The following is a 23,798-nucleotide window of genomic DNA, read 5'->3' as shown; positions in this document are numbered from 1 at the left end:
CAAAAACTTTAGACATTTCGAGTTGATAAATTACTTTTTGGGGGTTAAAAATGTCAATAAAATAGCCCTAAATTCTGACTTTTTTTTAAAGGCTTATTTCATAATTAATTTTATACCTTTTTTTAATTTTAAGGGTTCATCCTTTCCGTTAATATTTCATAAAAAGAAATCACTTTTATTTTTTTATTTCAGGTCGATAGATTAAGAGTGATAAATGGAGCAGTTTGGGACCTCGCGCCATAGGCAGCCGACAAGAAATGATGCCGAGCCGCCATTTTGAAAAAAAATAAAAAAAAAAATTTTTTTGTACTCTTAAAAGGTTAAATAAAGTTGTGTTAAAGTTTCTAATTGATATAATTATTTTATCACCTTTAAAAATATGTTTAAAAAATGACCGATTTTGAGGCTTCTACATGGACTTCCCCCCTTAACACCGTGTTTTTTGCTGTCAACAACTATGAATAATAAGTCAAGGCGTAAGTAAAGAAAACTGCAGTTATTGTTGATGGCATAAATAAACACACGCGTTATGCAAAATCTTAAAAAAAAATCAGAAAAAATCAGAGAAATATTAATCAAATTAGTTTAAAAAAAATGAAAGCAAACAAACCCATACCAAAATGAAAAGAAACAATCAATTGATCACAAAGCAGAAATATGAAAATGGTGACGTCATGAACTTCTCTCCTAAATTCGATTCCAAATACACGGTCTTCTTATGTGATCTGGTGCAATTGTTTCAAGGCTTGTCAGCTATTCTCATTAGTCTGGCATCACTTTACTTCCGTCAATTTGACAAACAACAAAACACTGCAAAAGAGTTTAGCTCTGAAAATATTCATAGAAAGTCGCAAAACAACAAAAAATTAAATGTGTGGCAATAGTTTATTTGATTCGATTTAAAACGTAGCATACAAATTAAAAAGTGCGTCGAAGAATATCTCGGCCTCCGCCAAAACCGACAGGAACAGCAAAAGACTGATTTGGGGTCGAGTAAGCCTCTGGGATTGTGCGTGACTGTTACTATTGCTGCCAAGGCAGATTACGAGGTGACAAATGGCCGGGTCTGCGCTGAGAAGGCTTATGGCGGAATACAAACGTAAGTAGTGGAATTCGTTAGGTCAACTAGCCCCACCAGCTGATGGGTTTCATGTGCAATTGAATTATTTACCCAATGAAATAAATATTTTGAAAGTGTAATTTGTTTATTAAATCGTATGACTTAATGCGTAATTGATTATGTATTTTCAGAGTTGACTCTGGACCCGCCGGAGGGCATCGTTGCTGGGCCTGTAAGTGAGGAGAACTTTTTCGTATGGGAAGCGCTGATAGCGTAAGTCGCGTAATTAAGACTATTCATAGCAGATAAAAGCAAATCAATGCAAACATTTGAACTTTGATTTGAGTTTGCCTGTGTGGTAAATAATAAACCCAACTGCTATCAACAGCAACCGTTATTCTCAATTACAGCGGACCAGAGGGAACGTGTTTCGAAGGTGGCGTGTTTCCAGCTCGTCTTATATTTCCGCCTGACTATCCGCTAAGCCCACCTAAAATGAAATTTACCTGTGACATGTTTCACCCCAATAGTAAGTATATAATATCACCAACGCTTAGATGCTTCAGAAACCGTGGGTTTATAAGAAAACTATTAAATCAAATTTTGAAGAATAATTTTATACACAATCGGATACTATCACTCCATCAGCATTCCCCTGAAGTTCTTTTTTTTTTTTTTTAGTTCGTTTAAGGAGTTAAAGCCACTATAGCGTTTAGATGAGCAGATTATTTTTATAAATTTTATAATTTTGACATGCTTTGTTATATGATTCATGTTAACGTTATAACTTGAACTATTTTTTTTACAGTTTTTGCTGATGGCCGTGTTTGCATATCAATATTACATGCGCCTGGCGATGATCCCATGGGCTACGAATTATCTGCTGAACGTTGGAGCCCCGTGCAAAGCGTGGAAAAGATTCTACTTAGTGTAGTTTCAATGTTGGCTGGTAAGTTAACTAGGAAGGGAATTAAAAATAAGCATTATAACAAAACTGCAGCAACTAGTGTCTGTACTTTATTTGCAGCTGACATTAATTATAAATTTGCATTTTTATTATTACAATTCGTTTTTTTTTCGCTGCGTATATAAAATGTTAAGTATGCAATAGCATTTCACGTTCAAGAAACATTGTACCTAATGTTTAAGAAACCTAATTAATTCAAATGCGCATTAAAACATTGTACACAAACTTGTACGAACGCGGCAAAGATATGTACTGCAAATGAGTATAAACACTGGTTGAAGCGTTTCAATGAGATTCAAATTAAAAGCATAAAACAAAAGAAACCGAAATGGGGACGTAGAAAATCAAAAACTATTAAATTCATAAAACGCTTAAAAGCCACATATCCGTCCAATATTGTTATTATTACATTAAAATATTTTCCTCTCCTTTATAACGCAGAACCAAATGCTGAGTCCGGCGCTAATGTGGATGCAGCTATTATGTGGCGTGAACGGCGCGACGAGTTTAATGCAATCGCTAAACGTTTAGTACGTAAGACGCTCGGTATACCATCATAAAACGTAGGAGGATTCTGTGAACAGTGTTCCGCTACCTCCACAATAAAAAACAAATAATCAATCAATAAAGCACAACGCAACGGATGTAGTGTTACATGCAGTAGCCCGACGTCTAAAAACATACACACGCAACAAAACCAGTTAACATCAAGCAAAAATTTAACGAAGCAACAACAAAATGCATGGCGCCCAGGAATGGACGCCAAACGTCTGCAATTGTTGGAAGTCTTGAAACATATAAATACTTATATTATTCCCACGTGTTGGTTTCTGGAACTCAGTTTTATATGCTTTTTTAATCTCTGACTAACTATAAATCGAACAAACCTGCAAATGCACCTCTAAAATTCCCTTTTTGCACTTTAACCTTATTGTATTTTTATCTCAGTTGCATTTTGTAAACGCCAGAGAATTGCTACTATTTTACATGCTAAATGCATGTATTAATGCAATAGTAAAAATAATATTCATATACCGCAATAGAAACATCTGAATTATTTATAAAGTAAAATATATAAATGTTTAGATTTAATGGAATAAAACAAAAGGTAAAACAAAACGTAAACAAAATTCATAGCAAATATGCCAAAAGAAATTTAGTTTTGCTTGACGATGTCCATAAAATGATCGCTCTTTGTTCAACAAGCCATTCTTATGGGCTGTACTGTAGATATTAATAACACTTCCCCCTCTAGTTACTTATTTTAAATTTTCTAGATGAAATAAAAATTTGTCCTAGTTTTTGGCATTATAGAGAATTATTGTTAAAATTAAACGCAAGAAAAAAGTTTGTTTATGTATTTAAAAAAAGATATAAATGTATAAAAAATTATTTTTGAATATTTTATTTTTTAACTACAATTTTAAAGTATAGTAAATACAAATTCGTAAAGAGTCAAGCATAAACATTATCAAAATCTGTGAGTACGAACTAAAATATAATATATGCGATGTATATATTTAATAATTACCATTTTTTCATTGTTATTGTTATATGTCGGCATAGGCGATTGGTGTATTGAGGATTTAAAATCTAACGACTTAACGCTTTAACGCAGAACTATCAGAATATGTTTTTACTTGCAACAGCATTCATTACCCATTTTTTAAAACACTCGATTTTTTTCTTAAACTGTTTGTGCTTGACACACAAATAGTAGGTTGTAGGTTTTATCGACAGTAAGGGTTTTCTCTTCATCAACAGCTTCAAGCTTCTCATGAATAATTCATTTGGGTTTCGAATATGGTTTAAAATTGTATGCCAGTTAATTGTTGGGTGTATATCGGAGCTGTTGAGACCATATCGCGTCCTAACTTAAGGGGTTAGGTGGGTTTGAAAATTTCAAAAAATCGATTTTTTTTTGTCTTATTAAATAGTATATTATGTTTAAAATATTCTCCTAAAATTTCAAATTGATCCGAGTAAAATTCTACGAGATAGACCCTTCAGAAGTTCCGCCCATCAGGCCATGTCAGTGCAGCGTTTCGTTTTTAAACGCGTTTATCTCAAAACTTTTTTTTTAAGTCGGTGGACACGATTTCTCGAAAAGTTATGAAGCGATTTTGTTCAAATTTTGCACACATCTTTGGAATAACATTATCAAGTTATTGAACGAAGGATTTTTTTTTTATTTAAACTAATTTTTTCGAGCCAACACATGGCGAAAATTTGACCAAAAAATGTGTTTTTTTGTTCAAAGTCTGTCAAAAATTCAAATTAAATTTTTTTTCCTTCGTCCAGTAACGAGATTTATCCATGTACTAACGAAATATTTTTGGTTTTTTGATTTTAGATGAACCAATAATGAGTTATGCTGTCCACGGCAAGAGCATTTTTTTGTGAGACGTTAAGGGAGATGAGGTCCCAACGGCTGAGTTTTCGGAATTTTTAAATAAAAATTTCAGAAAATACTGTTTAAATATGTATCTTTGATATGCTGAATTGTTTAAATAAAATATATGATTGTATATATTAAAAAAAAAATAGTAAAAATACCCTTTTTTTGAACCTCTGTAACCCACCTAACCCCTTAATAATTAAAACATATGGTTGGCTGCATATATTTTGTTTTTGTTGTTGTAGCAGCATAAACATTCACCGTGCATATTCGAGGAATGCTGCTGAAGTGACAGTCCTTGGCCGGATATTACAGGGTCGTACCGTACGTTACGTACCGACTGTCGACTACCATATATTTTTTTATTTTGCAGTGTTGTTGTTGCTTTTGTAGCAGCGATACAAGCCCCGTCAGTTTAACCTGCTACAATATCCAGAACGCAACTTTGCCAGTGTTACGCGGGTCTCACGGGGAAGCTATTTTGCAATGTAAGCCCCTTCTAGTGAAATACACTTGCACATCGTGAAATAATGCCATAATGTCATTGCAAGAAATTCGATATTCTACTTCTTCTCTTCAAAATAACTTGCTAAAGCCGCCTTCATTTGGCTACCGTAACTTCTTAAAATTAGAAAACAGGAAAAAATCATACGAACTGTGGGTTATGTGGTCAATTTCTGCGAATCCCATAGCTTTTTAGGCATGTTTCGCAATCCGACCGAGGCGCTGTCTTACAGAAAAGCACTCCGCACGCCAACTTGCTACGCCACTTCGGTACGACTGCCTGGCCCAGTAAATTAGCGTAGTACTGGCCATTCATTGTAGTCTCCTTAGACAAGTAGGTTAGGTGTGGTTAGCCAGGTTGCTTATCTAGGACAAGCCCCTTGGTGACCCTAAGACCCATTGTGATATGCGCAATTGATTTCTATCCCCGAACTAAGTTGCTTCAACTAATTAGATATTTTAAAGAAGGTAACTAACTGATCCCTCCAATGAGACATTTTGCAAATTTCCCAGGTCTTCAAAGAAATCAGCGCCAAAATATTTGGCACGGCTTCTTTGAAGTACAGGGCATTCACAGAGGAAGTTTTGTAACGAATCAATTTCTTCTTCATCTCCACAATTCCTGCAAAAGTCATTCTTAGGTACACCCATTATACTGGCTAGGGTCTCAATAGTGCAGTGACCCCAAGCAGACATTTTGTGCTTTTAAGATTCAGTTTTAGCCAGAACGCTTTTAAGACACTGCGGTTGATAGGCAGAGACCAACTTCTATTGGTTTCCGCGATTACGCTCAAGTCCATCGCAGTGTACAGTTCGTTTAGAGTAATGCTAATGTCCTTTACCACTCGCTGAAGTTCCTGCTCAGAGCCTTTCCTTGTACACTTATCCGCTCTGTCACTGCACTCCACTCCAGAATGGCCGGGGACCCAACAAAGTGTGGTTTTATGTTGTTGGATAAGCGAGAACGACCTCCTGCGCTGAGGCCAGTAACTTGTTCGCTGCTTGACTATTAACAAAAATGGTAAGGTTTGTCTGAGGTACGTCCATTAGTCTTATCGTTTTTGCTGATTTGTCTATAACGTAGATCTCAGCTTGGAAGACGCTACACCGGTCTGGGTGTTTAACGGAATAATTTAAAAATAATAGACAAGCAATCAGATGATAAAACTTCTTCACTATACCCAAAAATAGTACCTACAATCTTCGATGCCGACTTTTCCACTTTGAATTTCTTTGATGAATTTGAATGGTCGCAACACCTTTGCACATTTCGTCCAAGTCACTCCGATACAATTCCAAAAGTTTTTCTAACTCTTTAATCATCTTCACTTGTCGAGCGGTGGGAGCAATCGGAGTACCCTATACGCACTATTTTTTTTATACCCGCGCGCTTGCGCACAGCAGTATTATAACACATATTGCTACCCTACTCCTTTATATCCGACATAAATTTTATTAAGGGCGTACAGAAAACACGTCTACGATCAAATTTTCGTCTCTCTGTTTGATATTACAAACTATAACTCACTGTCTGTGAGTTTGTTTGACTCAAAAAATTTTATTTTACTAAAATATGGCAAAATGTAGTTCTTCTGTTTTTTGCCAAAATTTACAATAGATCATTAAAAAATGTTTGACTTTTTGAACTTTTTTCCAAGCACTCAGCTATCCGACGCGGGTCAAAATAGCCCAGCACTTTTCTTTGTTCAGGACAGTAGAAAAAAATCCATTTGGAGGTTAAGAAGTCAACTAAAGAAGCGCAGCATGTACGAGTAACATCACATTGTTAAGGGAGCAGCAGATATGTCCGTATAAAACTTCCCCCAAGCATCTTCTGGGACATAAATTTGCATTTTTCCGGTGACGTGAACTTCTAATGCTTCCTTTTTCAACTAAAGGATATCGTTTTTGACGCAAACGAAAAATTGGCCCATCATCGGTAGTGAAAGTGAACAGTTATTTGAACTTTAACCGTCCGTTGTGTGATGTGGCCTACGCAGGCCATTCCGAATTTTTATTTATTTATTTATTTAAGTCTATGAATTACAATCCTTACAGACTATGATACAAAAGTTGCTTAGATTAAGCTACAAATATATTATATGTATTTAAAAACTATACTAGCTACTAACTTACTATAATATAGAATTCAAAAGATTTAAAAGTGCTGTTCTTGAAAGCGAGAAATCAAGAAGAACATCATTATGAACGCCATTTAATTCCCGTAAAGCACGAGTAATGGGAGCATTGCTGGCATACGTAGTTTTAAAGTTACCCCCATAATAAGGGTAGAAGTTCCTAAGAGATCGCTGGGGAACATTAAATCGAATTCTTTCCAATAAGTAGGGACAATCAATTACTCCAGTAATAATATTATGAGTAAAAGACAGACACAGTATAGTCCTACGAATCTCTAAGGACCTGAGACTTATAAGCATGAGACGAGCAGAATATGATGGCATGGGATCAATAAAATTCAGGGACCGAAGGGCATATTTGAGAAATATTTTTTGCACACGTTCGATTCTATTAATAGCTTGCTGACTACAAGGTCTCCAAATAAAAGCAGCATATTCTAAGTGAGATCTAACAAAAGATGTATACAGTAACTTAATGGTATAGGGATCAGAGAACTTAGTGGCGTTCCTTCTGACGAAGCCCAGCATCGAAAAAGATTTAGAAGTAATATAATTTATATGGTTATTAAAAGAGAATTTGTTATCGAAGATGACGCCAAGGTCCTTAAACTCACTAACACACTGCAGGACACATGCCGAGATCCTGTACTTAGTGCACAAAATATTAGATGTTTTAGAGTAAGATATTTGGAAGCACTTAGATAAGTTCAGCGAAAGTCGTGAATTCTGGCACCAGAAATAAAGCCTATTCATATCGGCTTGAAGTTTAATGGCATCCTCTTGCGTCTTGATCGCTGAGAAGATCTTAAGGTCATCAGCATAAAGTAAAAATTTAGCAAATGTGAAACAACTTTTGATGTCATTAATAAATAACACAAATAAAAGCGGTCCCAAGATACTTCCTTGCGGAACACCTGAGATGGCAGCAAAGGAAGTAGATGAAATACCATCGAATTTTAGAGGGGTATATCTTTTTGTTTCGTTAAGTTTTCAAAAAACGGCGAAAATATACCATACAGGTCTGTTAGATGAATCTTCTGAAAATTTTATAACCATTTCCAGCGAAGTGATTATGAAAAAAAATACATTTTACACAAAAACTTCATATGTTAGGGTAAATGGCCTGCACAGGCCACCACTGCAATTTTAGTATAGTCATGCACCGTACTTGGTCTTCTGACTAATTAGAGTGCAAGAAAGAGTGAATACGGTTCTCTCTCACTCAGAAGTTGAAACTTTAGTCGCTCTCTCGCTCTCACTGCATTTTCGACAGTTTTACTAGTTTTAGTAAAAAAAAAAACACGAGAACAGGCGCCAGATATATGCCGTTAGAATTGAATTTGGTTCCATTTATTACAGGTGCACATTTTATTGTGTATGATTGATTTTGCTTTTTGCAATCATCTTTGTTTGAGTGGAGAAAAGTAAGTATTTATTAACAATTGAAATAGTGATCTGTATTATTCATAAAGTGTTTTGTGCCGGAACAGAAATGTCACTTTCAAACGAAGTAGATAGGGCTCTATTAGCTATCGGTAGAAGAAGTAATCGTCTATCAAGTGAGCAAATGCGCCATCACGAGGAAGTGTTGAGCAAATTTATTGCAGCGGAGGATGAGGAAGATGATCCGTTTGTCACCGACGACGATAATGATATTGAGAATGAGCTTGAGGTTGAAGAAGAATTGCCTGAAAACGAAGAAATTTATGAAGTTGAATGGGATGAAGTAATCGAAGAATCTTGCCAGTGGAGTGAATCGATTACTAGGTGAAAAAGAGCAATGTTACGAGTGCAAGATTGACAATATGTTTTGGAAAAAGGAACCGCCAGCGCCTAGAGCACGCCATTGGAACCGATTTACCAGTACCAGCACCAGACCAGTGGGACCTGCTCATCGATTTCTGCCAAATCCAGTGTCTATTTTTCGTGACATAATGTCACCTGAAATAGTCGATATAATTGTTCGTCAGACGAATCGGAAAGCAGGAGAAATGATCAAGGCGTGGAACGAGGCTAATCCAACATGTAAACCAAAAGAGTGGAAGCCCACAGACGAAATGGAAATGTATGCTTGGTTTGGATTGCTGTTATTTCCCGGTGTGTTCCACTGTAATAATATGCAAGCAAAAGATCTATGGCATTCTCGGCATTTTCATATTTACAATGCAACAATGTAAGTATTTATACAAACATCCGAATTCGTACTGAAATATATAATTAATTTAAATAATGTATCTCTCACAGGATCCACCATCAACTTCGACGGCCCCAGCACAAAAAACTGCATCAAAGCCCGTAAGCTCACAGTACCGGCCATTGTGCAAGCTATGTACCAAACTGGATAAGTTTACACGAAAAACCCGACTTACTTGCCACATTTGCAAAGATGCAATGTGCTTAACTCACGGTTTAGAAACCAAAACCTACACTTGCAGCATATGTCTAGCTGCAGTAACTACGTCAACTTCATAAACAACTTTTAAAATTTTATATTTTTATTTATTTATTTATAAATTGAATTTTTCAAACAATTTAAAAAAAAAAGTAAGAAGGATGAACCTTGATAAATAAATTTCTTTTAACACTAATCAATCTGTTTTTTTATTAATCGGTATTACACTTAAATTGATTACAGACATAATTTTCGTACCAGCCTATAAATAAAGCACGTGTTCTCATAGGTGGCCTGGCCAGGCCATTTTAAACAACGAAAGAATATAAAACTTTCACACAACGGACGGTTAATAAAAGCAATACTTTTTCTTTTCCTTTCCATATCCGGTATAAACAGTTGTCAGTTGTCTGTCATTCAAAGCAAAACAATGCAGTTGGCAGCAGTGCCAATTTGACAGCAATAGTTGAGGGCTGCCTCAAATTAAACAGTTTTATTGTTTGTGTGTGACAAGTTGTGCGGGTATCTTGCATCTCGCAGATACTGTGGAAAAATATCTGCTACACCAAACCGAGGCAAAGCGCACCTCGGTAGTTGTTTTTCTTTTCGTTTTCATGCATTTTATAACTTTATAAATTTAGCCAGTACCGTAATAAAATTTTAGTGAAACGTGAAAACAGTTTATTAATAGCAAAGGTATGTTAAATACTAAATTAAAGCTATAACAAAAAGTGCCTTTCGTTGGGAGCAAGCAGTGAGCTTAGCATCTAAATACTTGTGAAATCAAAAAATTCAGTGGCCGCTTGATTGGTAAGATAGTCAAACGTTGAACGGGGGAGGTCGGTGCATATGCGGTAAGCAGGCAGGCACAAGTGAATGATTCATTGAACGTATTCGAAAATGGTTAACTTGACGGCCTGCTGCCCTCGTTTTTAGGTCTATCGGTCGGCGTTTGTTGGTTAGTCGATTGCTTCGCTGGCTAACAGTTTGACAATAGCGAATTATAACAGAAAAGTCAACAATTATTGGTTGCACAAGCCAACCTATCCAAGCTGTATTTTTATAGCCCACTAGTCGGAGTAGAAATAAATGAAAGCAAAAAGCAAATAATTTTAATTGCAATCGTTTCAAATCAAGCTAATTAAATAAAAAATACAAAGTTCAATTAATTTTTATAAATACATACTTATTACCAAAGAAAATATAACCCTTCACACGCATTTCATAGAATGTTAAGTTAAAAAACAAATACAATCGCGTTGATGGAACTTCAACGGCAGCTGTTGTTGCCATTACAGTTAAATAGCGATTACCACATATTTAGGATGTGTCAATATGTTTGTACTTATACATATTCACAAAATATAATTTTTTTTTTTTTCGAATGTATGTACGTTCGTATGTTTGCAAGCATAAATGCTAGCGAGCGCATTCGGGCGGAACTGCGTACTTTGCGGCGGCGACGCGCTTGGTTAGGTAATTAACGAACAGCAGCGGGGCAGCAGTGGCCAAGAGCAGGCCATAGAGCAGACATGCGATGAGTCGCTGGTGTAAATTATCATACTATATAATAGAGCAAACGTATGTCGGTATATACGTATGTATGTGCTCACCTAATACCAGCTAGAAACCACTAAATCCCATGTTGTTATTAAGGCTTTCGCCAATAGAATCGGTGGATTTGCTGGGAGGCATATAGCCCGGCACACGTCGAAAATTCTTACATACAGATTTATATGCGTACATTAGACGGTCAGATGAAACAAAACGTGAATTTGAAAGCGCTCAATAATTTATGTGCACACATACAACCATATATTGTAAACAAAAACATTTATTGGCAAAGTTTTAATAACAAAAAATTAACGCACAAATCAGTGGGCGCATTAAGAGGCGTTAATGTACGCTTGTGCTTTTTTAGCTTATTTTTGAAATCTCAAAGAAAAGAAAGGAAATTCAAAAATAATTTTTCATATCTTAATAAAAAATCGAAACTGGCCGATGCTATGTACAATCACACAACATATGTATGTACTAAGGAATGACTGTTGTTCCTAACGCGATGCAAGAAAGAAAGTACCTACTTTCCATTTCCGCTCTGCTTTGTTTTTGAGTTGATTTTATAAAGTGTCTTTCAAAGGACACGAATAGATGTTCTTCTAAAATAAAACTTGTAAAAATTTAGATTCTTTCCGGTAACCCTATTTTTATTCAAAATTCAGCTCTTAACAATTATGTGTATAAATTATATAATTATAAGTTTTTATAATATAAAAATTATTAACTTTATTCAACACAAACTAATTATAAAATTATACAATAAGTTTTTTATAATATAAATATTATTAGCTTTATTCAACACAACCTTTACCACCGGAGTCCTCTGCTAAAAAGAAAGATCCATTTTCAACAGAACTCCCATTTACAAATTCTAATTGGACAATAGTGAGTTTCACACTTTATTACTCATCACTGTTAATTGCTCTGGTCGCTCTCATAACAGTCGCCTCACACTTTCATTCTAACTGCAAGTAATGCGTGTGCTGTTCGCTGTTAACTGAACTCGCTTTCACAGCAGTCGACTCACACTTGCATTGCAACTGTAGAAGCGCTGTAAAGTCGTATGCTTAAGATGATCGCTGGTAGGAACAAATCAGAGAGCATATCCGTGTATGAAGGTGACCAGCAGTTATTTCTGCTTAACTTGTATAGCTTAACTTATATGTGGAAAAATGGCATCATTTGAATGACAATCAGCAAATCTACAGGTTGTCATAAAAAAAAATAATAATTGGCGCTTACACACTTTTGGTGTTTGACCGAGCTTCTCCTCCTATAGGTGTGCGTCTTGATGTTGTTCCACAAATAGAGGCACCTACAGTTTTAAGCCGACTGCGAACGTCAAATGTTTTTTATGAGGAGCTCTTTCATGGCAGAAATACACTCGGAGGATTGCCATTGCCTGCCGAAGGGCGACCGTTAATAGAAAAATGTTTTTCTTACTTTTGGTGTTTCACCGAGATTCGAACCAACGTTCTCTCTGTGAATTCCGAATGGAAGTCACGCACCAACCCATTCGGCTACGGCGGCCGAATAGACTTTACTTTTCTAAAAACCCAGAACCTGAACAAAATATAGAATTGTACATCTGTCCAAGAATGATAGAGAAATAGAATGCGCCTTCCGAATTCGTGGTGTCGTAAGAGTCCATGAATAAACAAACAAAAGGAAGAAGAATTACTTGTATGTGAAGACGAAGAGTAGGCGAAAGCCATGGAGACAACCAAGCACAAGAAATTATACGCACACATGCACACTCTTTTGCCACGGCATCTTCCTCATAAAAACCCAACAAACTGCATTTGGAGGCTTTCTATTAATTTGTGCTTTCACAATTTAAAATACGGCTCTTGGTTTTCATTAGTTTGTTTCGTTTTAATCTCACAAATCACAATATTACCAAGCCATTCACTGGCTTTTCACAAACATGTACATATATTTTCTCTTCCTTTTTTTGTTTTGTTCGTTTGTTTTGTATTGGGAAGGGAGCTGACATCAGACTTGTCGTAATCGCGAAAAATAAGGTAACTGTTTTTTAAAGTACTAAATTCGCCTTGCATCTGTCTACTTGGCAAATGTCAAAGATGATACAAAAAAAGGCGCCGTCTAGAAATTATCAACTACTGACATCTAGGTGCCACTTTTGAAAGACGCTTTATTACATAAACTGTTATACTTTACTTACATATACTGATCGGTGAAGCGTATAATACAAAAACTCATGAAGTTCTGACTTCATAAAGTTAATTTTTGTTTGCTTTATCCAATTTGATTCTACTATTTTATGATTTAGATATCGATCCGAAAAAAATCCGTAAAAATTCCCTTAAAGAAATATTACATTTAAATCTAAATTGCCCTTAGACTAGCGTAAAAATTGATTCTTCCCGCGTTTAACAGAATACAGTTGGTTGGGCATAACGCATTACCCCTCACGTTGTATACTTATAATACAAACGTGGCGCTATCTCAACAAAGCTGCTACTGTGCTACGGCGAATTTAACAAATTACGTTGTTTTGAGTGACGTCAACACAGAAAATAAACAAATCTGTGCGTGCAAAGTTGCTTGTATGTGAACAAGTCAGTGAGTATTTAAAATTTTTGTTAAATTGCTTTTTTTTTAATTTTTTTTTTTGTTTAGTTGTTTATTTGCCTTTAAATGGATATTTTCTTACAGACTATGTTAAGCTAATTTACAATAGATTAGTAATTACTAAAAAATAAAACAGTTTAAGATGGTTGACTAAGCTGCTATACGGCTATGTAAAATTCACCCTGTAATTGGTTCTCGAGAAGCCAATTTTCAAGGTTTCATACTGTCGAAATTTCTTATAGGGAACATCAAATTGAATTTTACTCAGAAGGAAAAGGCAATCAATAGTTCCAGTAATGATATGCCCAAGGTCAGTATAGGAAGCCTGCATCGCGCTAGCATGTTTACGATATTTTTCCAACTCCAGTCTGTGCAACCTTATACTCCATCATTCTTGGATTATTCCGTTAGCATACACCCTGCTGCCGTAGAAATGAACTGGTTTGGCTTTCACAATTTGGTCAGCCCTTGACTATGAATGTATGTTAGTCGGAAAATTGAGAAAAGATACGTTTGTTCGTTCAAGAATGGGAAAAATTGCAAATTACATAAAATTAATTTGAAACCAGTAGTTTATTCAGCGGAATTCGGGTATAATAATATATACGAGGGCGGTTCAATAAGTACCCGTGTTTGATGACAGAGTACATTCCAGAGGGAAGTTAGTGTTAGCTTCGTGTGTTGTCAGCTATCAAACGAAGGCAAAATAAATTTCAGGCTGATTGATAGGTTAGTTTGGATTTGGCAGCTATTCGAGTAAGACGTGTTTCGAGATTTTCGCTAAGATGGAAAAGAGCAGCATCGTTAGGTAATTCCCTTTTTGTTTTTGGATGGGGAAAAATGCGAGGAGATAAAAGCAAAGTTGGATGCTGTCTATAGGGACGCTTCGCCACATATGACCACAGTTAGATTCGTTTTTGATGAGGAGCGACCAGGACGTCCGGCAGACGTGGTTACCGAGGAAATCATTCAAAAAGTTCACGACATGATTTTCGAAAAAATTGTCGGCCCGATGGGTGCCGCGATTGCTCACAAGCAACAACAAGCAGATGCGGCTGTTAACTTCGAAACAGTGTTTGGAGAAATTTGAGCGAGGTCCGAATGAATTTTTGTCACTGTTGATGAAACCTGGATTCATCATTCCACTCCAGAAACTAATGGATTTCTCCGGGTGAATCTGCTTCAAAGAAGACGAAGACAGTCCTATCGGCCGGGGCCGGAAAGGTCATGGGGATGATTGTTTGAGAAAAAGAAGGTCAGCACCTTCACCCCGATAGCGCACATTCATCCGGAGTTGTCGCCACCAAACAACATGAATTGCGTTATTAATTGCGGCCGCACCCCACGTATTCACTCGATCTGGCTCCCTGCGACTTTTTCTTGTTCCCTAGCATAAAGAAATTTAGTTCAAAGGAGAAAGTCACCGCCGCGCCAGAGGAGTATTTTGGAAAGTTCGACAAATCCTATTTTTGGAAAAAGGCCGGAGCGAGAAGTGTATTTTTCTAAAAGAGCTCTATGTTGAAACAAAATTATAAAAATGGTATCTTCATTTCTAACACGGATACTTATTGACCCCCCTCGTACATATAGAGATCCCAACGCGCGGCCGCCGTAGCCGAATGGGTTGGTGCGTGACTACCATTCGGAATTCACAGAGAGAACGTTGGTTCGAATCTCGGTGAAACACCAAAATTAAGAAAAACATTTTTCTAATAGCGGTCGCCCTTCGGCAGGCAATGGCAATCCTCCGAGTGTATTTCTGCCCCGAAAAAGCTCCTCATAAAAAATATCTGCTGTTCGAAGTCGGCTTGAAACTGTAGGTCCCTCCATTTGTGGAACAACAACAAAACGCACGCCACAAATAGGAGGAGGAGCTCGGCCAAACACCCAAAAAGGGTATACGCGCCAATTATATATATATTAGACCGCTTCGATTTGTGGGGAGGCAAAGAAATCGCCCATTGCTCTGTGAAAATCATATTCTAGGGAGCAAAATAAGAAACTTTGCCGAAGGAACCATACCTCTAAAACGAATTCTGATGTCCCCCAATTTGGGTCGAACTTTTTAGTTTCTTTTCTATACCTCATTTAAAATAATTTTTCCATTTACATATATTCTGACTAAATAAATTTCTTAAGAGAAAAAATAGATATTATTATTATAAATAAATAATAAACATAGCCATTTAGCTGATTTTTTCATGTAAAGGCCAAAAATGGTGATATTTTGAAATGATTGTATGGGGAACCCCCCAGGGGAGTTCCAGGGGGTGTGCCACTGACATGGGGGTGTGCCACTGACATGGCCGTCCAAAGTTAGTGGAGGTCGGTCATACATTTGGACTCGATTGGAGCACTCTAAATGGGTCAAAGTGGGATTTTTCAAAATTTGCCCCTACCCAAAAGTTCGACCCAAATTGGGGGACATCAGAATTCGTTTTAGAGGTATGGTTCCTTCGGCAAAGTTTCTTATTTTGATCCCTAGAATACGATTTTCACAGAGCAATGAGCGATTTTTAAATCGACCCTTCCTAATATATATATATATATATATATATAACTGCTTTATCTATGGAAGTAAACCGAATTTACACATTTTTTTGTTTAGAATGAGTCATGCACTACACATTTCGTCCTCTTTTAATATACGAGAAATATTTTTATTTATCTTCTTCCGATTTTTTACTTACTTATAATCAGATGAAAAAACGAAATGGAGTAAAATCACCCTTTCACCTTCTGCTGGGTTTACAATTACATTTATAAAACCACACCAGATGAAATTATGTAAATATACACATACATATGTATATGTACATGTATGTATGCAAAATTCTGCTTACACGCTTTGGATAATGCCAAAAAAAAATAAACTTACAAATAAATTTACGTACGTCATGTTTTTAATGACGTCGTTTACTGTACGTTTAATAAATAATTTAATATTTTAGTTCGATAAGAGTTCTATTATGTACAAGCACGCATTTGTTGGGCAAAATAAAGCCAAAAAGTAGTTTTATAATTATTTACAATTAACTGAACAAATTAAATTCATACTGGCATAGTTTCCACAAAATTAGTTAACAGGAAAAAAATATTTTGTTATTTTTAATACATTTCCTCGAAATACTTTTCGCTTTGAATCTATTTATGACGTGAACTTTTTTATCTTCCGCTTTTTAATTTCATTTCAATACTGTTGAATAGGGTGTTTGGATGTTTTTGTTATGTGCTTTGTATTTGTTAGGCAAAAATCTTAGACTCTGCTCCAGCATTTCTGAGAATAGTCATGATTTGTATATAAAGTACATATATAAGCTTCTGTATGCAATGCATACATATACATATATATATTATATTTATATGTATATATATATATATATATATATTGTATACGTGTACAACTATACCTTATGAATTAGTGACTAAGGTTTTAACGTAACCAGACCTTAAGACTTGTTTTAGCCAGAGCTTAAGACGTATGCAGTGCACAAAAATACAAGTAAAGACACTGTTCTTTTTTCCGATTTTTTTTTGGCAGGCACATACATACATACATAGGTGTGAGTATGACAGGCCCCTAGGTGTGTGATGGTGTGAGTGCTTGGTCGTTTTGCTTGAGATTATAGGCGGGGTTGCTATGCTTAATTAGAATTTTTATAGTAACATTAAAAACAATAAATATCGGCAAAAATATATATGTACAAAATAAAATCTTTGACTTGGAAATCTTACAATAACAAATATTTTTAATACATTTCTTATCTATAATAATGTTTTCCTATTGAGTAATATCTAAATTTGTATGAGAATTTTTTTAGCTTTTTGATACGATTTTCTATGAAATTTAACCATTTTTTATACAACCATGTTATATGAGTATAAAAGGGCGTTTTGGAATCAGCTGTCAGCCTGTGACTGTACAATGACCCTAAGACAATAATCAACAATAATCAAAAACGGAAATAAAGATTAATTCGATTTGAGCAGCAAAGCAGAACTGTCATTTAATTTGTGTGGTAAACTATTAAGTTTCAACTTAGCGTTTTTCAATATTGGTACTTGCATTGAGTAAATCGTTTAATCCACACAATGAGCTAAATTAACCACACTCACTTTCAATTTAGCGGTAATTTTCAACTAACCTATTTCATTATATATATATATATATATAATTGGCGCGTACACCCTTTCTGGGGGTTTGGCCGAGCTTTTCCTTCTATTTGTGGCGTGCGTCTTGATGTTGTTCCACAAATGGAGGGAGCTACAGTTTCAAGCCGACTCCGAACGGCAGAAATTTTTATGAGGAGCAGGCAGAAATACACTCGGAGGCTTGCCATTGCCTGCCGAGGGCCGACCGCTATTAGAAAAATGGTTTTCTTCATTTTGGTGTTTCACCGAGATTCGAACCTACGTTCTCTCTGTGAATTCTGGCGGCCGCTATTTCATTAGCCAGTGAAAAAAATGCGTATAACTGGTGCATGGTACCATCTTACAACAAACGCACATTTATGTAAAATTTCTAAAAAAAAAATTATTTTACACTTGGATATGCAACTAGTCCTGCTAGATATAACGTTCCCTTTAACCACCAAAAATACTTCCTGCTATTTGGAGCACATTGACATTTTTAGCAATTCAAGTAATCGAATAAAAGCTTGAAATTTAGTCCGCTTATTCGCCATTTTATAAATCGCGCTAAAAATTACTGCAAACTTTAGCGGACATCCTCGTTTTCTGATGAATCATTTTAAGCCAATTTTTGTGAATATTGATTCGTGCTTTGATCAACTTGCACCCTAAATATTCAAACACAATTTTTATTTATTTTTGGAGTTCCCAGTCTCCCATCGGACGTGTGCACAAGTGGCGGATAGACGAACGCTTGGCAGTTATGCAGGGTATGTGAAAAAAAAAGCCACTCGCGGACCAAAAACTGTGGTACCCCAACGTCTGTCCCATAATGGGCGGTTGCAAAATGCGTCTGACTCGGATCGAGTGGCTTAAAATAGCTGTTCGCACCAATTATACCAAAGGTGGCAATACCACCGCGTGAATAGGAGTTCTAGACTAATAACCGATTACTTCTGAATCGAATACTGTTACTGAAACCAAATGGCACAATGCGCCCACTAGATGCCGATATAGCAACTAATTATTACTATAATTAATTTCTATTTTAAATGGCGCAGATTTAGGTGGAGGTAAGCTCAAAGCGCTTGCGATAGTGAACTTTAATTGCATGATATCACCATCATGCAAACGTAATTCACATATTAAAAACATTTTTTTTCTTTCATTAATTTACATATAATCGTCATTTTGTAAGACTTATCCATTAATTTTATTCGAAAAAATTTCGAGTTTTAGCAAAAAAAAACCCTTCGTTCTGATCTGCTTTCCGTGACATCTCGTTAAGTCTTCACGAAAACATCAGACCACTTTCCACATAAAAAAGACTTTCTTCGTCAGCTAGTGTTGTGCTTACATATAGTAAATATGTCTATACAGATTAGGTAAAGTTCGAGTGGGGTTATTTGAGCATCTGTATTAGCGCGTCTTTGAGAGTTGAGAGTTGAGATTATTGGGAATATTTATTTGAGGCTCATGAAATGCCGCGATGTGCAAGTAGGTACCCCACCGTATCATCCTTTTAGATATTTCGTTGCTTTTTGTTTCCAAGCTCATCGTGAGACGGTGGAATGGGTTTTGGCAAAGTTCTTTTGCGACTAACAGAAAGTTGAGTAAATATAAATTTGATAATTAAATTTTAGCAATGTTTTTTGCATTAAATCGTATACTTTCCAAAATGATATAAGGGGACAGATACCTGTAAACGGCCATATTTTCCCTGATTTTCATTAAAATTATTTAAAATGAAGAAGTTAATATATTTTTTTCAAAATTGGCATACAGTTTATTTATACATTAAAATAATATAATTTTTTTTTATTTTAATCATTTAAAATGGCGGATGTGCACTCAATTCTTCCAGGAATGTCGCAGCGGGACTTCTCTATCGGCGGGCTTCGTAGAATCGGCGTCAATGACCTGAATACAAAAAACCAAATATGTTTTTGTTTATTAATGTCATAATTTCTATGTGAATTAAAAACAAAATGGAAAAAAAAATTCGCGGAAAAAATGCTTAAAAAAAATGAATTTTGGGGCGAATTTTCATACTATTTTTGCTTCGAAAAAATTATTTTTTAGAAAAATTTTCGAAAACTTGAAACACATAGAAAGTAATATCTTAAAAAAGATGTGTGCAAAATTTCAGGAAGATGGGTCAATAACTTTTCGTGTTATCATGTACGCCAATTCGAAAAATATAGTTTTGAGAAGAAAAAGTCGGCGATGTAACTTTACCTCTCCCAGCGCTCCAACGCAAAGAATAGAGTCGTCACGGTTGACGATCTATAATAAAGGGTTTTTCAATTGGCGCGGGTCGATTTTGGCGCCCTGTGGCAGTCATTTTGTTTTGGTGACATCTGTCAAATCTTTTGTTTATTATTCAGTTGTTTATGCCAAATCATCATGGCAAGTTACACGATTGAACAGCACGTTCAAATAATAAAACTTTATTATCAAAATGAGTGTTCATTAACGCAAACGTTGCGCGCATTGTGCCCATTTTTCGGTAGACGTGGTGGCCCTTCAAAGTCGACTCTTCAACGTTTGGTGGCCAAATTTGAGACGACCGGGTCAGTAAACAATCAGTCAACAACCGTACGTTCAAGGAACGCAAAATCAGCCGAGAACATTGCCGCGGTCCGTGAAAGTGTACAGCAGAACCCGAGGCAGTCTATTCCTCGCCGTGCACAAGAACTTGGCCTTCGCAGACTTCAACTTGGCGAATTTTGCGTCGGGACTTGGACCTACACCCGTACAAGATCCAACTGACCCAGGAGCTTGATGACCATAGACAACGCCGTTTGTTCGCTGACTGGGCTTCGAATCGTTTGAAAGAGAGCCCCAGTTTTGGGCGAAAAATCATCTTTAGTGACGAGGCGCATTTTTGGATGAATGGCTGTGTCAACAAACAAAATTGCCGTATATGGGACGACACCAATCCACACGAGGTTCACCAGGTGATAATGCATCCTCAAAAAGTTACCGTTTGGTGTGGATTTTGGAACGGCGGCGTCATTGGTCCGTACTTTTTTGAAAACGACGTTGTTGAGGCGGTCACCGTCAACAGCGAGCGCTACACAACGATGATAACCAATTTCTTATGGCCCATATTGAACCATATGAACCCAGACGACATGTGGTTCCAGCAGGACGGCGCTACGTACCACACAGCAAACGCCACGATTGACATTCTGTACATCTACCCGCCCTTATTGAAAAACCCTTTATAAGAAATACTTAAATTTACATTCTAAAATTTGTTTGGCATATTCTTCAAGGATTATATTAACATTTTATGAAAAATACAATTTTTTTTTTGAAATTTTACAGTTATCTGTCCCCTTAAACGTTTGTTTTTTAAGGTATGTTCGAATACATTTCCAATGATAAATATCCAGTAGCAACTTGCAAGAGAGCAAAGCACAATTATCTTCCAACTACAAAAATATCCAACAATATCCAAAACATGCAAATCTCGTTAACAAATGGTTGGTATCTTTTTTACGTTAGTCGCATGCAGAACCCACTTCACAAAGACAGGATTTTTTGTAGGCTTGAATAGTCCAATTTTACCAAACAAACTTTAATATTCCCTAATTACTAACGTTTGAATTTCTTACATTTTACTACGTATTCAAAAATCAGTTTGTCGCTTTGTTTGATTTTTCAAATTGCAACTGCCTTCAGTCAACTGTTCTTTGCTTGCAAACAGGAAAACAAACATTTTCCCAGCAGGAATTAGCAACTTCCCCTTCAAGTCAATTGTCAACTTCGCGCACTTAATTTCCCCTACTTTGCAAGTTTTTTACGCACGCGAACGCAAAACTTGATTATTTCTGATAATTTCCGATAATTTTCCATTAAAACAAACCGGTACTTATTAACAATGAAATATAGGTATTTGCTTTTCCCTCCCTCTTGAATAAAATACCTGATTGCTTAATTTTTTCATGCCACACGATCACTTTTACTCTTCTTTATAAGCGCACATTTGTAATACAATTAATTTTAATAAATCTGTTTTGTATTAGTGCTATATTAAATATAATAATTTCGTCACACTTCCGGAGTTCTGTTCGTTTTTTTATTTGTTAATTGTTTTGTAATTTTTTTCATGGTTTATTTAAATGCTGCGTAAATAATTGAATGAATATAGCCATTACTCGTGTGACCCTTTCCTGTAGGAAATATAACTTATAGATGCTGCGCTCCTACTAGTGGTTAGTGCGCAATTCTTATCTTTTTCATGGGAAAAAAACATGAGAAATTTGGAAAGTAATGTCCTCACAAGTGCCCCACCCACACTGAGGATGGCTCAGAAGCAGAACCTGTTTGGCAAATTTGTTCTTATGCCTTTAATTTACTTTTTAGATATTTCTGAAAAGGATAAAAAAACTAACGTGTTTTGAAAACAATTACTTCATACGTAAACCTTGTTAAATGAGTCATGTTCGCGTATTTTCCAGTAATACGAAGGTTGCCTTCTATATTTATAAATAATCATGAAAATAGCTTAATTGTTTTTCAAAATATTCACCTAGGAAGTCAGTACACTTCTACATTCGCTTCAACCGATTTTCAAAGCACTTTGCCACTGAGAAGTGGCTTCTTAAGGGGTTTGGGGTAGTCAGAATTTTCAAAAAATCGATTTTTTTTTTTCATTTTCTTAAAGTATAATGTTTTAAAAATATTGTGTAAAAATTTTAAGTGAATCCGACAAATACTTTTCAAGTTATTCAACAATTAACAAAGGGCGCTCGGCCGCTCCGGAGCCGATAGCAAAACTTTAAATGCGTTTTTCTCAAAACTATGTTTTTCAAACTGGTGAACACTGTAACTTAAAAACCGCTACGTAGATTTCAATAAAATTTATACAGCTTTTGAAAAACATAAAAAACTTGTGCCTGATCGAAGGATTTTTGTTTTTTTTCAAAAATTTCGATTTTTTTTTTAACAATTAACTGTTGGTTTTTTTTTTCTAAAATCTGGAAAAAATTTTCTGAGACCGCCATTTTGTTCATTTTGAAAAAAAAAAGCTTCGATCAGGCACAAGATTATCTATTAATAAAACTAATTTTTCCTGTCCAAATGGTTTTAGATGAATCTGCAAGGACTTGTGATGTTCACCGCAAGGGACTTCTGGAGAAACGGGCTTCACACAAACAGCGATAACTTTTGCAATTATTTGTTATTTATTATTATTTTTTTTAAATTTTGGTGAAGTCATGTTAAAACATGATGATTTTATGCTATGTTTTTATTTTTGTTAAATAAATTAATTAAGTAGCAAAAAAAAATTCGTGAAAATCATCATTTTTTCGGGCCTCTGACTACCCCTAACCCCTTAAAGGCTCCAACGAGGTGTTATATTTTTAATGTACGGGAACTAAAATAAATGCTTAGGCACCAAATCAGAGCTGCAGGGCAGATGAAGCATTCATTCGATCTTTTGAGTGCTCAAAAGCTCTCTTGTATGAGCCCATATGTCCGAGGCCGTACTGCCTCGGTGAAGGATGATGCGTCACAAAATGAAACAAACAGAGAACAAAAACAAAATAACGTTTGAGGAGAAATGTTCCATGTTCTGTCAGGACAAATTACAATAACGCCCTAATTGAACATGGCAGAACCTCATACCAAATCGTATAGTTTTCTCTGAATTGGATTTTATAAAGTAAGAAGGTTCGAAATTAATGTTACGAAAAATAATTAAGATTTAGATGGCAACTGGTTTAAAAAAAACAAAAATCCAAAAAGCGATCCAATAACTCAGTGTAATATTGCCCAGTGATCGTTCTCTCTATTGTCCAACTCAACACAAAAATTCCTTCGGATCTCGCTCAAATTGCTCCAAACACTGCTTCGAAGTTAACAGCCGCATCCGCTTGTTGTTGCTTGTGAGCAATCGTGGCACCCATCGGGCCGACAATTTTTTTATCGCCAACTTATCATGTAAAATGGCGGCCGCCGTAGCCGAATGGGTTGTTGCGTGACTACCATTCGGAATTCACAGAGAGAACGTAGGTTCGAATCTCGGTGAAACGCCAAAA

General features: G+C 35.9%; 2 protein-coding genes across 7 annotated transcripts in view; both read left to right on the top strand.

Annotated features, from left to right (window-relative positions):
• Window positions 1-796: 796 nt before the first annotated feature.
• LOC129238968 (ubiquitin-conjugating enzyme E2 G2) lies at window positions 797-3,554 on the top strand. Its single transcript, XM_054874217.1, has 5 exons — window positions 797-1,099; window positions 1,252-1,333; window positions 1,471-1,589; window positions 1,869-2,009; window positions 2,469-3,554. The coding sequence occupies exons 1-5, from the start codon at window positions 1,057-1,059 to the stop codon at window positions 2,585-2,587; spliced, it is 504 nt and encodes a 167-aa protein (XP_054730192.1). The 5' UTR covers window positions 797-1,056; the 3' UTR covers window positions 2,588-3,554.
• A 6,394-nt stretch (window positions 3,555-9,948) lies between these two features.
• LOC129237495 (MAP kinase-activated protein kinase 2) overlaps window positions 9,949-23,798 on the top strand; it is a 30,097-nt gene continuing 16,247 nt past the window's right edge. For 4 of the 6 annotated variants that reach the window (XM_054872283.1, XM_054872285.1, XM_054872280.1 and 1 more), the window contains exon 1: window positions 9,949-10,155. The gene's annotated coding sequence lies outside the window, so the exon portion shown is untranslated. Of the gene's footprint in view, window positions 10,156-10,193; window positions 10,270-10,292; window positions 10,314-23,798 lie in introns of those variants that run through there. The other 2 variants (XM_054872281.1, XM_054872282.1) reach the window with 2 other exon arrangements.

The sequence above is a fragment of the Anastrepha obliqua genome, chromosome 2, assembly GCF_027943255.1.
Source record: "Anastrepha obliqua isolate idAnaObli1 chromosome 2, idAnaObli1_1.0, whole genome shotgun sequence".
NCBI classification, from domain to species: Eukaryota; Metazoa; Arthropoda; class Insecta; order Diptera; family Tephritidae; genus Anastrepha; species Anastrepha obliqua.
The sequence above is the reverse complement of the archived record's forward strand: the minus strand, read 5'-3'. Positions and strand labels throughout refer to the sequence as shown.